Raw genomic sequence first — 15,225 nt, 5'->3', positions numbered from 1 at the left:
GACGGCCACCTTTCATCAACAAAATAGCTGATATGGCACTCGATTACCAGGTTCCCGACAGCAGAAGCAATCCATCACTCTTACCTATTCCTAGAGCTGGAGCCCACCCGTGGACAGTCACCATATCAGTAAATGTACTTCGGGAACCTGCACCTACCACCCGCTGGGGTCTGATTCTTCATAATCAAATAATGGATTTAGACATGTTCACTCTTGGTTTCTAGTTTCTTTCGTACTACGCCTTCCGACGCATCGGGATTTGGACGCCGTCGTAAAGTTTTCCTAATAAAACAGCCTTCTCCAACGCCGTCCCAGACACAGACTTTGCGTCCTCGTCCACCACATCCTCATAAACAAACCCCAACTCCTCCAAGCTCGTAACCACCTTTCTGGCCTCGCCAAGACCCCGACTAACCTCCTTGATAGCCGGAAACTTCCCTCTAACCCACCGCTCCTTCGCCCCCCAAACAGGCGGCTCCATCCCAAGGCCTCCATTCTCCAAACCCTCTCTTCGCAACACACCAGAGCCCATGCACAGCTCATACATCCGGTTGATATACTCCACATCAGCCGGAAACTTCATCTCATTATACCCCTGTCCCGGGTTTGTAGCCCCGCGCTCATCAACCCACCGCTCCATCTCATCCTGCGGGGGGAGAGAAACTCTTCCCGCAAAAACCCTCGCTGTATACGCAGCCTGAGCCTGAGAGAAAGGAAAAGGGACGATGCGCTGCGGGGTCCCAATGAATGCTAGTGTTGGATGGGCAGTGTAGAAGATGTGGTTGTAGAGGTTGTGCGGGTGGGAGCCGGTGGTTATTATTGGTTTTTCTGTATCCAGCGATGAAGGGGGGAGGAAAGGGAGGGAGAAGTGGTAGCCTGTGCAGAAGATTATGTTCGCGATGTCTGCTTCGATGTGGCCGTTTGTGAAGTGGATGAGGTGGTTGGCGGCGTCGAGATGGGTTATCTCAGGGAAGTGGATGTGGGCGGGTTGAGCTTGTGCTTGGGACGGGGATGAGGGCGAGGATGGCGTTCGCTCGGAGATGAGTACGGGGTGTTTTGATATGCTGCTAATCTGCGAGGCGATATCGATTCCTGAAGCAGAGTGGCCAACAACGAGGGTTTTCTATATAGTTCTTAGTTGGGGTCAGGTAGGGGTGGGATATAACGTACCTTATCAGCAAAGGCTTCTGGACACCGATACAGTGCAGAGTGTGTGATCGATCCTGGAAATGTCTTGTGCCATTCCGATAAACCAGGGATATTCGGGATGTTGAGTTCGTTATGATGGCCATTCGCAATGATAACCGCATCAAACACCACTGTTTGGACCTTCTGACCCTCGCCACTTGCGTTCAATGCCAGATCTCGCCATTTCACTGCCCACTCTGTCTCTAGTCTTTGCGTTACGAAGATATCGAGCACCTGCGCTTGGAACTGGATATAAGGCCGCAGCTCTTCAGCATACGTGTGAAGATAGTCCCTTACTACAGAATGCGCCGGGAACAGCGCCGTCCCAGATGGAAACGGAGAGTCGCAAAACTGCATGAGAGAATTGGGGATATTCGTCTCCAGCGCATCGTAGACGGGAGAAACAAATGTCCCATTGCTGTTCACAGGCTCCTGTGGCGTCTGCCGGGGTATCGCATTGGGGACTTGAATAGTGCTGCTGTTGGAAAGCCCTGCGTCGCCGGTGTAGTTCCAGACGCCGCCCGGCTGATCGCGCTGCTCGAAAATAGTGATCACCTTGAATTTCTTCTCTGCGATAAGATATCTGTGGCTAATCAGCAATGTCTCTATGATTAGTGACGTGAGGCACCTACTTCGCAGCTCCCAGCCCGCAAGGCCCAGCTCCGATAATAGCGACTCGCTCAATCTCCATCGTGATGGCGCAATGGCGTCTAAAATCCCGATCACGACTCAGAGGCGCCTTTGACTGCGAATTTAAACAGCAGTTTTATATGGTCCGATTCCTACCCTAACGGCCTGCCCAAAGTGGATCCAAGACGCCATCGGCCTCCGATTTGGCGCATGCCGACTTTCCCCAAGATGGAAATATTCAACGGAGACTCGCCGTCGTCTCCAAGCGTTTAACAGATGGGCCATGTGCTTATCCGGTGGATGCCATGGCGTGCCCTGCATCCCAAGCCATTGGCAAGAGCTTGTCACTGGGCCGTCCTATCTTTGTATATATGGCCCTGAAGAAGCCCAGCTTCTGGAATTTCCTCGCATAGAACATTACCTACCTACACTTCGTTAGCAAGATGACCTCCGACATTCCCGACCAAAAGGTCGATGCTGAGGTCGAAGGGCATGAAATAAACCAGGGGCAGCAGGCACTAACTGCACCGCGACGTCGCCGGGCGCGCCTCAAGGCAGCAGTCTGGGACACCTGGGACAAATCGCCAGAAGAGCGTCGCCTAGTTCAGAAAGTCGACTGGTGGCTGTTGAGCTACGCCTGCATTGCCTACTTCATCAAAGCCCTCGACCAAGGAAACGTTTGTCACCCACCCCCTACCCAACTCTCCCACTAACAAACCCAGACATCAAACGCCTACGTCTCCGGCATGAAAGAAGCCCTGAACATGGAAGGCAACGACCTCAACTACCTAACCACATACTGGAACATCGGCTACATCATCGGCCAGATCCCCTCGCAGCTAATCCTCACCAAGATCCGCCCGTCAATCTGGCTCCCCACGCTCGAACTCCTCTGGAGCTGCCTGGTCATGGCCCTCGCGGGCGCCAAGAACGTCCAAACCATCTACGCCCTCCGCTTCTTCATCGGCCTCTTCGAAGCCTCCGCATACCCCGGCATCATCACCCTGCTGGGAAACTGGTACGCCCCACAGGAACTCGCCAAGCGCGCCGCTATCTTCCAAGCCTCATCGAGCGCCGCAAATATGTTCTCCGGATATCTCCAAGCAGCGCTATACTCCGGCATGAATGGCCGCGCGGGACTGGCAGCGTGGCAATGGCTCTTCATCTTCGACGGCATCCTCGGCATCCCAATCTCGCTGTATGGATTCTGGGCGATCCCGGATTCGCCGGCTGATAGTCGAAACCGGTGGCTCAGCGCCGAGGAGACGGAGCGTGCGTCGGCGCGCATGAAAGCCGTGGGCCGCGCGCCGGCGAAGAAGTTGACAGTCAGGACATTCATCGAGGTGTTTAGCAGCTGGCCTGTGTATTTGTTCTCGACGGTGTTCATTGCCCATGTCCTGGGTCTGAGGATCTACTCGTATTTCAATGTCTGGCTGAAGTCGACGGGGGATTATACGACTGAGCAGGTTAACGTTATTCCCTTTGCTGGCTATGCGATGCAGATCGTGTTTACTCTGATCTATGCGTGGACGTCGGATTACCTGCAGCTTCGATACCCGGTTATCATGTTCGCGTGTATCCCCGCGATAATAGGAACGTCTATCCTCTCCGTCTGGCCGGAACACAATACCGCGGCCATGATGGCCGGTTGGCTGCTAACCTACGCGGAAACCGGAGCGGGGATTTTGTTTACATCGTGGGTGAGCGAGACCTGTGGATTCAGTGCTGAACATCGCATTGTGGTTATCGGGGTTATGGAGGCAGTTGCGTTTACGTTCAACGCGTGGGTGCCGCTGTTGGTGTATAATACGGGACAGAGTCCACACTTTAAGATTGGGTATCAGATGGCTGCGATGTTCTTTGCGATTGAACTGGTGCTTGCGGGGGTTATTGCTGCTGTGGAGAGGAGGTGGCCGGCTTGGAAGGTGGGAAGGGCAAGGGGTGCGAGAGACGCAGATGTGTAGGTCTGCTGTAGAGGGTGGCGAAACCACTAAGAAAAGCCTGTATTCTAAAACTGATTATTCGAGTCTATTGACGTATTATCTTTCGACCCATGTCTAGTTGCGTCGGCCTTCAAAACTTGTTCATCTTCGTTTTGTTAGATTAGCAGTGGGGGTTCTTTCTCGTCGCAGCTCAGTTCAGCAAGCTAGAGGACGGCCTACAAAAACCATATGAAGTGTACATGCTATACAGCGCTATAAAACCATTATCCGGTTGCTACCGAGCGTATTGGGACAGTTAAAGTCTATTATTGGAGCTGGAGAGGCCGAATCTACGTTGAGAGGGCATGAATGAGCCCTCTGATTCAAATACCACTGTAAAGAATGCACTGAAAGAGGCTATTCAGACACTCAGGGCACGGCCTAGGGCTTAATTGGGCATCTTGTGTACAAGGTGGAGCTACTACCGTCTGCAATGCTCACTTTTCTGACCTACCTAGGGTTATCCATCCTGATTATCTCAATTGATCTTATGTTATTGGCTCCGAGCTTATATTCTTTCTTGGAGAGCTGAGAAATATACAAGCCCTGAACAAGATTTAACGAGATCAAACCTTTTCCTCTCACTGTAGCTGCTGATCACAGCCTTTGCCCTTGCTGTATTAGCACTAACTGCTTGTGCCACCATGTGAGAAGGTTATAGTTCTGCTTATTTTACTAAATGTGTCTGTTATCCACTCGGCATCCAAGACTGTTGAACAAGCATAGGGTCATTAACTCAAGCATTGGCTGCCCTACCCATCCCGCGCCTTCACCCCAGGGTATGTCAACCGAGGACTCAGCCTCAAACCAGCACCAGCCCACTGATTCAATCTGCAGACCGGCCCCAACATCTCGCACCCAAGCCTAACGCCCGACCACAGATTCATCCGCATTGGCCAGTTGTTGATGCTTTCTCTTGGCGCAGGATCGAATACGAGATATCCAGCCATTAGCCGCAGCCACAGCCATCCGCTGAACCAATGCAGTGGCGAGGATCGTGAAGATGGAGACTGATTAATCTGCTTTAGCTTTTCCAGCACGAAGTTCTGGCAAAAAAGGCGAGGACAGGCGAGTGGGGAATGGCGACGAGGCACTGCCGATTTCTTCTCGCGATGCTGCTCCTTTCTCCTCACCATCACCCTTTGAGCTCATCCTTGAATTTCAAATTACACTCTACGAGTATCCTCATCGGACAGAAAAGCCGAATCTGCACTTTAGATGGTGAGGTAAATTCCTATTAGATCCACCAACCTACCAACGCCTCGGCTCAGGCGTCACGCCGCACCAACACCCTCTCCTCCCTCAACCTTCTCTCCCCTCACGACACCCAGAATCGCCCGATCTAAAGACCAACCTCATCGTAATTCTCCAAAATGGCCTCCTCAACCAACTACATCACGCGCACATCCCTAACCACACACGTCGTCCCAACGCAATCCCCCGATGTCGTCGGCTTCTACTCCAGCGGCGCAACCAGTGAGTCCTGCGCACACCTTCACCCGCACCATCACAATGTGAAAACCCCCAGTCTCGTCTCTAACGCAGCGTGAAAACAGTCGCAACAATCGTCTGCAACACGGGCTATGAATTCCTCGTCTCCAGCGCCTCAGGCGCCTGCTGCGCGATCGACGGCACCGACTGCATCTTCGAGCAGGGCTGCGTGTCCACGAGCATGATCTCCTATGGGACAGATGTCAGCGATACATTGACTTGGTGTGTTTTCTGAAATTCCCTCTTCTTCGCGTTCGCGCTCTATTTCGAGTATCCGGTCCGGGATAGTCACTAGCATTGCCTTGGACACAGCACTAGGCAAGGAAAACTGCAGCAGCAGGTGGTTTCATTCAGTTATAGCTAGTAGGGGCTAATGAATAATCTTTTGCATACTTAGCCCCGGTAGCCAGGCATGTGTGTCGACAACGCTGTACCAGCGGCAGCCGAGTGATGGGTGGAGCGCGACGATGGCCTGGTGCGAGGATCCGGATAATGCGACGGAGCTGTTCCGGAGTCTTGTCGAGACGGTGTTGACGTTGGGTATTTTCCCTATTTACCCTTTCCCGCTCTTCTGTTTGCTCTTTTGGAGGAAGTGGTAGCTAACTTGGGATGATGTGTAGTACCCGACGACGGGCTCACGACAACCGCGGATCCTGATACAACGACTACGACGGTGAACGACGAGATTCCTACGGTGACGGATACGGATACGACGTTCACGACTAGGCCGACGTCTTTGGGTGGCGAAGGCAATGAGACGGGGAGCCCGGATCCAGATATAGAGGATGATGGAGGCTCCGGGACGAATGTCGGTGCTATTGCCGGGGGGGTGGTAGGTGGTGTTGCCGGATTGGTGCTGATTGTACTGGCGATTTGGTTCGTGATGCGGCGGCAGAAGAAGAAGAATGCCGAGCTAAGGGAGATTGGAGGGGGGTATGTTGCACCGGAGCCCAAGTGAGGGATTTAGGGGGGTATTGGGGTACAGCTGGTTTGAGGCTGAAGAAATGAAATGATTTGTTCTGTATATATGCAGTGATACCTTTTTAATCACCCAGCTTAAGCGGTTTCTTGTCATGCAATGGGACGATCATGACGGCTGATGAGGCTGGCTGAATGTCTCTGATTACGCCAATTGGGATGTAGGGCAGCGTCAGCCAGACAACTGCTGTCAGACCATTACGGTCAAGCTTATTTGCTGCTAGAGACAGGGCTGAAGGCTCCAGTAACCCCTCCTTCAGCCCCAAATCGATCTGTGCGGCTTTAATAGAAGGCTACCCCACCATCAACAGTCTAGACGCCTGCTGCAAATTTTCACCATGGGGGGCACCAAAGACCAGATCCCGGCCATTTACGCCCGTGCGATCAAGAAATACCAGGAGATCACCGACGAGACCCTCGATGTGGACTTCCTGCGGAAACTGCAAAATGTCGACGACCTCACCAAGGAAATCGACGCGCGGAATCAGCAGTTTGGCGAGTTTCGCGAGAAGCGCGGGGTAATTTTCGATGTCATGAAGGCTGCCCTGATCCCCGTTCAGCTGTTTGGCGATCTTGCTGCTGGTGGTGCCTCCATGGTCTTTCCACCAAGCAGTCTTATCTTCGGGGCTGTGACCTATTTGATGGGCGCTGCAAAGGGCGTTTCGGCCTCTTACAATGCAATTCACGAGCTCATGGGGTCGTTGAAGGTATGTCTTCCATGGTGGCAGAAGAGATTGTTCTAACTAGATAGGACTTCACCATTCGTCTCAAGGCGTACAGTCGAGAGTCCATCTCTGAGGACTTGAGCGAGAAGCTCAGCGACATCCTGGTGACCCTTATCGAAGTCTTTGCCCTGTCCACAAAGACCATCCGGCGCGGCCGACTGCTCAAGTTTGCCCGCAACTTCGCTCTCGGCAGCGACGATGCGATTCAAGCTGCCCTAGGCAAGCTCGACAAGCTGACGCAAGTGGAGGCGCATCTTGTTGGAGCGGAGACACTGACCGAGTCGAAGAGAACCGGAAGGGTTGTCGACGATATCTCTGTCACAGTCAATGCCGCCAGCGCCACGGTGACTGAGACTGGGATTACCGTCAACTCCATGAGCGTACGTGTGGACCAGGTGCAAGAAATGATTGGAAATCTCATGGTCACCGTCGACGAAGAGAAACAAGGAACCCGTGAGGAGCGTGAACGGTCGCAACAGCTTCTCGTCCACAAGATCCTCAGCCCTTCCAAAGCAGACTCCGCCCAGGATTGGTACGACAAAATCAACAAGGCACGCATCCCGGGGACAGGAGACTGGATCCGCAATGAGGATGTCTTCACCAGTTGGCTGGACAAGGAGAGCCCTGTGATGTTCATCTCTGGCAATCCAGGTGCTGGAAAGTCGTACCTGTCGGCAAACATCATAACCTTCCTCAAGGAAAAATATCCTCGTGGCCAGGAGACATCACAGACCTCTATTGGCTACTTCTTCTTCAAGGACGACAACCCCAACACTCGCTCGTTCCACCAAGCTTTGCTGGACCTGGCCTTCCAAATCAGCAAGAGCGACCCGGTCTACCATAAATATCTCGCCACCATCGAGAGCCATGAGAGAGTCAGCACCCTCGAAAGTGCCTGGCGACTGCTCTTTGTCGACTTCTTCCTCAAAAAGCGCAACGCCGACAGTACTGTCTACATCCTCTTCGACGCCCTCGATGAAGCCTTTGACGAAGAAAGACGAGATTTCCTCAGCCTCGCAAAAGACCTCTACGAGTACCCCGACCAGCGCCATCTCCAGCTCGCCTTTGTCGCCCGGCCTCATGTGGCCGACCAACTGATTGAAGGCTTGGAGGTGGAGGTTCCGACCATTCACATCACCACGCAAAAGAACTCTCACGACATCAACTCCTATATCACTGCGAGCATCAAGAAGTCCGCCGTTCTTCGTCGAGTATCTGCAAAGCTTCGCAAAGAAATCATCGAGAAGCTGTCTGCCGGCGCCGAGGGCATGTTCCTCTGGGCAAACCTCATGCTCCAAGAGCTCGTGAAAAAGCGGAGCGAGGGTAGCATGCGTAAAGCTCTCGAGCACCCTCCAAAAGGCCTCAAGGAAATGCTGCGCCAGGTTTTATCCACATTCTCGGCCACCGGGAACGAAGAGGAACTCGAGTACCTCAACGAGATCCTGGCTTGGGTTGCTTGCTCTACCGAGCCGTTGACTCTAGGAGGGGTAGAATCCATACTCAAGCTGAAGTCACCGGAGGGCGATGGCATGATCTACCTGGAAGGTGCCCTCCGGCGACAGTGGGCATCTTTCTTCATTCTTGATCGAGAGGACGGTTTGAACACTGCTGAGCTGCAAACAATCTCCTCCAAAGGTAACACGTCCGACGGGTCTGACGAGGAGGAGGAGCAGGATGATGAGGAAGCTTTTGAGGATGTCGAGAACCTGACGGATTTCAACTCCCACGCCGAAAGCACCACCGTCACCTTCTGCCATGCATCCATTGGCGATTTCTTCCGTGACGAGACGGAAGGCAAGGTGTCGGCAAACGGGTCCTTTGCTGTCGGCGTCAATCACCTCGAGGCAAAGACTCATGTGCTGAAGACTTTGATTAAGGTTCTGAGCGACAAAACCTTTGCCGAAAAGGCTGACGACAAAGGTGCAATGTTGAATCATGCTTCCACACACTGGATCCACTTCCTCAAACAGGTCTCGCCGTCGGATTGTTCCTTGGAAGATAGAACAGAGATAGCCCAAGTGCTGCTGAGACTGTTCACCGATGAAGAGTCCATCATTGCGCACATTGGCCGCCGCAGCTGGGTCTCAACCAAAGCCAATCTCGAAGCTGTGCGCAAGTGGTGGAAAGACAGCGAGGTCATTGCGTCTCTGCCAGAGGAAGGGCAGGACTTTATCAAGTCCACCGAAAGTGATCCCATCACAACCTTCAAGCCGATCATGATGCTCTGTGTGGACAAATGGGTCCGCGGAAACCAGTGGAACGTTCCTCCCTGTGCAGGCATGATTTGGAGCTACCAACGTCTCCAGAAGGATACCGAGATTCCGGATCTGAGCAACTTCAATCCCACTGCAGAGGAGCTCATTGAAGCCGCGAGCTTTGGTGATTTTGCAAAAGATGGTTTGTGGCATCGACGGACGGCAATCGCACTACGGTCTGCTAAACATCATGATGTTTCAATTGAGTACTTTACCAAGGCCCTAGAGCTCGATCCGGATGACTACTTGGTCAGAGCTGGTCTATCCTTGGCATATGTCGCGAAGAAGGACTGGTCAAAGGCTATTGAGTTGGATGAAGAGGCTGCGAAAATGCTCTCAGCCAAGATAGAGAGTGACCCCGAGAATCGGGTGCTCCAATTGACTCTTCATTCTATTCTAGAGCGCCTGGCCCTATCGTACAATGCAGCTGACGAGCCTGGGAAGCGCCTTGAGACCCTTCAACGGTCATACAAGGCTATTGAGTACTGCAGCACTTGCCTTAACGAGCTTCTAGATTACTACGGAAGCAAGAAAGACCACAAGGAGGTCATGGCTCTGATACAACAGCTGGCAGATACGCCTTTTCCAGAGAAGGATTACACTTGCCTGACAAAGGCATTGTGCGATAACCCTTACAATTATGACGACTTCTTCGTCCACGTTGCCGATGCCGCACTGGCGACCGACAGCTTGGACTTCCTCACTGGCGCATTCCGAACTGCCGCCAAGGAAGCTCGAAAGGTGCTGCGAACTTTGACTGCCGCCAATCTAGAGCTCAGCCTGGCGCGTCTCTACAGCGAGTATCTCGGCGATCAGGACAAAGCCATCAAGCGCTGGGAGAAGATTCTTAGCATGTACGCCTCTTCAAATGAAGATACCGAGATTGGTGGCGTCAAACTAGAGGCCGCCTATAGCCTCACCCAGCGACTCCTCTGCAACGCCGTCGACGCCGGGTTCAATACGCCCGAGGCCGAAGCCGTGGTCACCAAGCTCGAGGCGCTGGCAAAGCGAACCGTCACAAACACGCAGTCCGACGCGTGGATCCTCGACGGTGCTCGCGAAATCTCGCTAGGCGCGTACTACCGTCTGAGCGGACGAGACGCCGACGCAAAGAGACAATTCAGACCATCTATCAGCAGAGCCCTGCAGATCCTATCAGACGACGACCCAGAGAACGACGAAGAGGGTCTGGACGAGCTGGTCAACGTTCTCGTCGCGGCCGGAGACACAACCAACGTCATTGCCGTCGCATACATGCTTGCCGCCGCTGGCGAGGACGGCGAAGACGATGAAAACAACGAAGACGGAGATGACGAGCCAGAAGATACATGGTTCTGCGATGGACCCTGCCGGAAGGGCCACGCCACGCTAGAAGACTTCTCCATGTGCCCGATCTGCTTCAACACGGCCTTCTGTCAGGATTGCACGAAGCTGCTTGAGACGGGCGAGGTTCCTACCAAGACCTGCAGTGCTAAGCACGCCCCGCACTTCATCCACATTCCGACCAGACCGACGGCTATCGAGAAAGGAAAGGTGCTTGTTGATGGGGAGATTGTGGAGTTCGAGGCGTGGAAGGAGCAGTTGCGAAAGAAGTGGGATTTGTAGATTGCAGTTTGTTGTCTATCCTGAGCCATGCATAAGATCGTTGATATAGCATCCTTAGTCGAGCTTTAGCTGATCTTTCTAACCAACCCAGACCATCTCTAAACGGTTATTATAGTACAGTCGACCAAAACCCACCAACGCCTGTAGATGTAGATGCAGAAGCCGACATTTCATCACCGGTACCACAATCCTCGTCCCTCTTCCGCTTGTGTTTCCCCTCCCAAACCTCAATGATAGTCCAGCCTGGATAGTACAAACTCGCCGTATCGCGGCTTGCGCCGTACCGCAGCAGCAACTCCAGCAGAGCCGCGAACACCGCGTGTTCAATCTGTCTCTCCCGGTACGACCAGTCCGCGAACATGAGCGCATTGTACCCAGCGTGGTCGACAGCGTTAGGATCCGCGCCTTTCTCGAGTAGTTTCCGCACAAGCGAGATTTTGTCTCCGGCGGCCATTCGAACACCCAGATCTACGACCCGATGGAGAGGCGAGCGGCCTCGAACATCGCGAACGTTTGGGTCAGCGTGGTAGTCCAGCAGCGAGAGGAACTGACGAGGATTCGGCATGTTGGACTCCGGGTTAGAGTGATAGTCCGGCAGCGAGAGACATCGAGGATGAGTGGGCATGTCGGACTCTAACTTCGGCCTGCGTTCGAGCAGGCACTGGAGCGGGTATTTGCCGTTGGCATTGGGCAGATTCGGGTCTGCGCCGTTTTCAAGCAGGATGGTTGTGACGGTCTCTGTGCTGTAGTTTTGCGGCCCTGTGGGGGCGGAGCAGATTGGGTGGAGGAGGGTGTTGCCTTTGCTGTCTCTGGCGTTGATGTCGGCGCCGTACTGGAGGAGGAGGCGGAGGGCTTGCCAGAAGGCGTGGGGCGAGTCGGTGTGACGGGATAGCGCGAGGATGAGCGGGCCTTCGACGCCTTGGGCGTTGGGGTCGGCGCCGTACTGTAGGAGGAGGAGGAGGGCTTGCCAGATGGTGTGGGGCGTATCTGTATGACGGAATAGCGCGAGGATGGGCGGGCCTCCGGTGCCTTGGGCGTTGGGGTCGGCGCCGGCCTCTAGAAGGACTCGGAGGTTGTCGGGGACCGGTGGCTGGCGCTGGCACGCGTGATGGAATGGGGTATTGCCGTCATTGTCCCGGTGGTCGATTATGCGGACCAAAGGGAGGAGGTAGTTGAGGAGTTTGTTGGAGATGCAACCTAGTTGTGCGGCCATGTGGAGCGCTGTTTCGCCGTGCTCAGTTTGCGTGTCGAGGGGGTAGCCGCGTGCATTGTAGAGTGAGACCAGATCTTCATGCATCAGGCACAAGGCATTGTGCAGCGGCGTCATATGGGGTTGTTTCTTGGTGTGTGATGTGATGGTTGGGTCGGCGCCATGGTCGAGAAGAAAGACGGCCATCTGTGCTCGATTTCTGTGTCGCGCGATAATCCCCAGAGGAGTCCGGCCTTGGTAGTTTGGCGCTCTAGCATCCCAGCCTTCATGGAGTAGCATCTCAAGTACTGAGATCTCGTTTTGCAGGATCGCGTCGCAAGCAATATCATCTTGATGCCATTTCAAGGCCGTGTCCCCGGGTTTTCCGAATGTCATGAAATGATAATACTCTAGTACCTTGTCTAACGCAAAACAGCGAGATCTCATCTTATTTGGGCAGTGTGTCGCGAGAGGAAGAGGCTGAAAGGGGCTACATTCAGGATCATATGACCACTCACGAATAGGTCGCGCCCATTCCTCTGTTCGGATGATGGCCGGCCATGAGGTTAGAGCTCCCCGAGATTGTAAGACATCGACCACATCATTCGCCTGGTTAGCTAACGCCGTCGCTAATGGCGTATTGCCATAGTCATCCGACGAGTTGATATACGCACCATGCTCGAGTAGCAGTTCAGCCATGCGGACCTGGTTGTTCTTTGCGGCATAGTGGAGGGGTGTTTCGCGAGACTTCCCTGCTCTCAGATTTACGCGATCCAGGAGTAGCATGGCAATCTCTTGTTGGCCATAATAAACTGCCCAGTGAAGGGCCAAGGAGAAGGGTGACTTCTCGCGCTTATTGATCTCGCTGCTCAGCTGGCAGTTGTATTCCTGAATTTCGTGAAAGGGGGCCTCTTTGTACTTGCTCTGGTAATATCTTTGTACTTGCTCTGGTAATATCGCACTAGGTCCGCTCGCCCGCGCTCGATCAAGATTTCCATTGGCGTTCGCCCGAAGCCAGATTTGAACTTTCTTTGGCGGGCATCTTGCTTGGTGATTGCGTCCAGGTACTGGACTCGGGAGAAGCGGGAGTAGGCATTGCGAACAGCTGTTGTTAGACGGCGATCGCCGGCCAACTTAAGCGAGTAAAAGTCAATCACAGGGACAAATGATAGAATGAGAGTAATAATATCATATGGCAGGGAGTCAATCGCGCTCTGCGACATTGTCGAAGAGAGTCGCGAGGTCGGCAATCTGTCCGGAGCCAAATCCCTTCCATCCTCATTTCCCCGTCCTCGCTAACCCGTTTGGGACACATCACTGCGTCGCACTTTCTACGGAAATGCACAAAGTCGAGTCCTTGATATCCATGGATATGAGTCTACTATCATCATTCTAGTTCCTCAGACTGGCTTTCAACGTTTATGGTCATCAACGTATGTCTCCCATGGTACAGCAAGTGCCCCGCTCAACGTCATCTGCGGCGACCAAAATATATATAACAGGGAGAGACCCTCCGTTCCACAATCATCGATACAAATTCCAAGCCACATTATCTACTGACTACTACAATTAACAATGTTCCAAATCCTCCTCGGCCGTGGAGGCCAGCAGGCCAACGTTGTGAGACGACGTCTCCAATCCGTATGTCTAACCCCTACATATACGACACTGCTGACTCTTCTCGCAGAAATCAACCCCAGACGGCCATATCCCCTATGCCTCTCTGTACCGACAAGGGGCTGCTTGGACAGCCGGTGGCGTCGGAGTTGGTTCAACCCTGTTTGGTGTTTATAGGACTTTTCATTCTATGCGGATGTTTAGGTATATCAAATAGGACATTTTGAGATGAATGAGCTGCAGGTGATGAACATAATCTGAGGAATACTGTATGACAGATCTTTCTGCTATGTACTGCTCGTAATGGCCATGTCATGTGGACACCGTCCACGATAACGATAGTCGATGAGAGCTAGACTCGTGGTGGCAAGACCATGCTCCAGACTGGACCGTGGTTCGTAGCTTGACCTTCCCCGGATCCATTGATGGTGACAGCCCCCCACAAGACCATCAGCGAGCAGTGCGAAAAGTAAAGATACAGTTACGGCAAAATCTAGCATTTATGAGAGAGGGAATGAGACCAGAATGCTAAATCGTTGATATTAAGCTCGTAAACCAGCTACCCTTGAAACCGTGTGCCGCGGATGTACCCTAATACCTAGCAATGACAAGGATGAGAAATAGCGATAACTTGATTGACTGTTGCACATGTGACGTCAAAAGAGGTTGCTCTACTTCCATGGTCCATTGTCGGTCCGGATTATATAACTCTCAAGCTGTAGCTGTTGCTCCCACCTATGTCTATCCGTGTCATTCTCTTCAAGAGACAACTCTAACCAACCTCAACTAGCAAAACACATTCAAATCACACACATGACATCAAACATGTCCTACCTCATCATCCGACCCTTCCTAACCAGGCGAGTCCTCACCTCACTCACAACCAGCACCCTCCGTCCCCTATCAACAACTACCTCCCTCTTCAAACCCCACCAAGAACAGAACACTCAACCCTCCAACCCCCGCGTCCTCGCAACCCTCGAACGAACAATCCTCTCCCCCGAGCGCGCCGAATCCACCTGCTCGGGAACCGACAACTCCGTCGGCAGCGACACCTTCGCCTACGACCCAACCACCACAACACCAGAGGTGGAACTCTCCGCATTCGAAGGCGAGATCCGGGTCGAGGGCGACAGCGACCCGTTGTTCATCTCGCCTGCAAACCGCGACTTCAGCCAGCTTCTTGATCGCGATTTAGATGGGCGGGCGATTGTCAGGGATAAGGGGGATCGGTGTGGGGTTGAGGGGAGCTCGAGGGGGTGGGTTAATAAGAAGAGGGTGATTAAGGTGAGGGGGTTGTTTGATAAAAAGGGGAAGGAGAAGGTGGTGGGGATGGATGAGTATGAGAGGTTGTTGAGGGGGTTGAGGAGAGTGCAGATGGAGAGGCGAGTAGTCTTTTCTGTTAATGGTACGGGTACTATGTGGATGGCTGACTGGTGTAGGGAGGAAGCGTTTAAGAAGAATACCGGTGCAGAGGGGAAGACCGGATGAAGCTGCTGTGGAGAGAGCTAGGTGAGTCGATTCGAAAATAAGGTATTTAGTAGCTCTAATTCGAATGACGGTAA

At 53.2% G+C, this 15,225-nt stretch overlaps 7 protein-coding genes across 7 annotated transcripts; 5 read left to right on the top strand and 2 right to left on the bottom strand.

Moving 5' to 3' along the window:
- Nucleotides 1–43: 43 nt before the first annotated feature.
- On the bottom strand, nt 44–1,917 carry BJY04DRAFT_228823 (uncharacterized protein; the record flags this gene model as incomplete). Its single annotated transcript, XM_073718930.1, has 4 exons — nt 1,821–1,917; nt 1,171–1,771; nt 360–1,123; nt 44–170 (listed from the first exon to the last, which is right to left on the bottom strand). Exons 1-4 carry the CDS (start codon nt 1,877–1,879, stop codon nt 44–46), a joined length of 1,551 nt encoding a protein of 516 aa, XP_073569734.1. The 5' UTR covers nt 1,880–1,917.
- A 344-nt stretch (nt 1,918–2,261) lies between these two features.
- Nucleotides 2,262–3,782, top strand: BJY04DRAFT_208400 (major facilitator superfamily domain-containing protein; the record flags this gene model as incomplete). Its single annotated transcript, XM_073713985.1, has 2 exons — nt 2,262–2,495; nt 2,541–3,782. The coding sequence occupies 2 exons, from the start codon at nt 2,262–2,264 to the stop codon at nt 3,780–3,782; spliced, it is 1,476 nt and encodes a 491-aa protein (XP_073569733.1).
- Nucleotides 3,783–5,356: 1,574 nt separating this feature from the next.
- BJY04DRAFT_192666 (uncharacterized protein) lies at nt 5,357–6,628 on the top strand. The gene is made up of 3 exons (XM_073711803.1): nt 5,357–5,513; nt 5,689–5,831; nt 5,912–6,628. Exons 1-3 carry the CDS (start codon nt 5,473–5,475, stop codon nt 6,247–6,249), a joined length of 522 nt encoding a protein of 173 aa, XP_073569732.1. The 5' UTR covers nt 5,357–5,472; the 3' UTR covers nt 6,250–6,628.
- On the top strand, nt 6,387–10,909 carry BJY04DRAFT_88095 (NACHT and TPR domain protein). The gene is made up of 2 exons (XM_073721223.1): nt 6,387–6,976; nt 7,021–10,909. The coding sequence occupies exons 1-2, from the start codon at nt 6,608–6,610 to the stop codon at nt 10,852–10,854; spliced, it is 4,203 nt and encodes a 1,400-aa protein (XP_073569731.1). The 5' UTR covers nt 6,387–6,607; the 3' UTR covers nt 10,855–10,909.
- A 54-nt stretch (nt 10,910–10,963) lies between these two features.
- Nucleotides 10,964–13,266, bottom strand: BJY04DRAFT_219720 (ankyrin repeat domain-containing protein; the record flags this gene model as incomplete). Its single annotated transcript, XM_073716662.1, has 2 exons — nt 10,964–12,961; nt 13,006–13,266. 2 exons carry the CDS (start codon nt 13,264–13,266, stop codon nt 10,964–10,966), a joined length of 2,259 nt encoding a protein of 752 aa, XP_073569730.1.
- An 11-nt stretch (nt 13,267–13,277) lies between these two features.
- On the top strand, nt 13,278–14,069 carry BJY04DRAFT_192662 (uncharacterized protein). Its single transcript, XM_073711802.1, has 2 exons — nt 13,278–13,684; nt 13,731–14,069. Exons 1-2 carry the CDS (start codon nt 13,619–13,621, stop codon nt 13,875–13,877), a joined length of 213 nt encoding a protein of 70 aa, XP_073569729.1. The 5' UTR covers nt 13,278–13,618; the 3' UTR covers nt 13,878–14,069.
- A 416-nt stretch (nt 14,070–14,485) lies between these two features.
- On the top strand, nt 14,486–15,151 carry BJY04DRAFT_219719 (uncharacterized protein; the record flags this gene model as incomplete). Its single annotated transcript, XM_073716661.1, has 1 exon — nt 14,486–15,151. One exon carries the CDS (start codon nt 14,486–14,488, stop codon nt 15,149–15,151), a length of 666 nt encoding a protein of 221 aa, XP_073569728.1.
- Nucleotides 15,152–15,225: the final 74 nt, after the last annotated feature.

The sequence above is a fragment of the Aspergillus karnatakaensis genome (genome assembly GCF_047715665.1).
Source record: "Aspergillus karnatakaensis strain CBS 102800 unplaced genomic scaffold BJY04scaffold_34, whole genome shotgun sequence".
NCBI classification, from domain to species: domain Eukaryota; kingdom Fungi; phylum Ascomycota; class Eurotiomycetes; order Eurotiales; family Aspergillaceae; genus Aspergillus; species Aspergillus karnatakaensis.
The sequence above is the reverse complement of the archived record's forward strand: the minus strand, read 5'-3'. Positions and strand labels throughout refer to the sequence as shown.

What these genes read in the sequence shown, in the direction of transcription:
- BJY04DRAFT_192662 (XM_073711802.1), top strand. Translation starts at nt 13,619, where the DNA reads ATGTTCCAAATCCTCCTCGGCCGTGGAGGCCAGCAGGCCAACGTTGTG. An exon ending in TGAGACGACGTCTCCAATCC is followed by an intron (nt 13,685 to 13,730) that starts GTATGTCTAACC and finishes CTCTTCTCGCAG; the next exon opens with AAATCAACCCCAGACGGCCA.
- BJY04DRAFT_88095 (XM_073721223.1), top strand. Translation starts at nt 6,608, where the DNA reads ATGGGGGGCACCAAAGACCAGATCCCGGCCATTTACGCCCGTGCGATC. An exon ending in AGCTCATGGGGTCGTTGAAG is followed by an intron (nt 6,977 to 7,020) that starts GTATGTCTTCCA and finishes CTAACTAGATAG; the next exon opens with GACTTCACCATTCGTCTCAA.
- BJY04DRAFT_192666 (XM_073711803.1), top strand. Translation starts at nt 5,473, where the DNA reads ATGATCTCCTATGGGACAGATGTCAGCGATACATTGACTTG. An exon ending in GTCAGCGATACATTGACTTG is followed by an intron (nt 5,514 to 5,688) that starts GTGTGTTTTCTG and finishes TTGCATACTTAG; the next exon opens with CCCCGGTAGCCAGGCATGTG. An exon ending in CGAGACGGTGTTGACGTTGG is followed by an intron (nt 5,832 to 5,911) that starts GTATTTTCCCTA and finishes GATGATGTGTAG; the next exon opens with TACCCGACGACGGGCTCACG.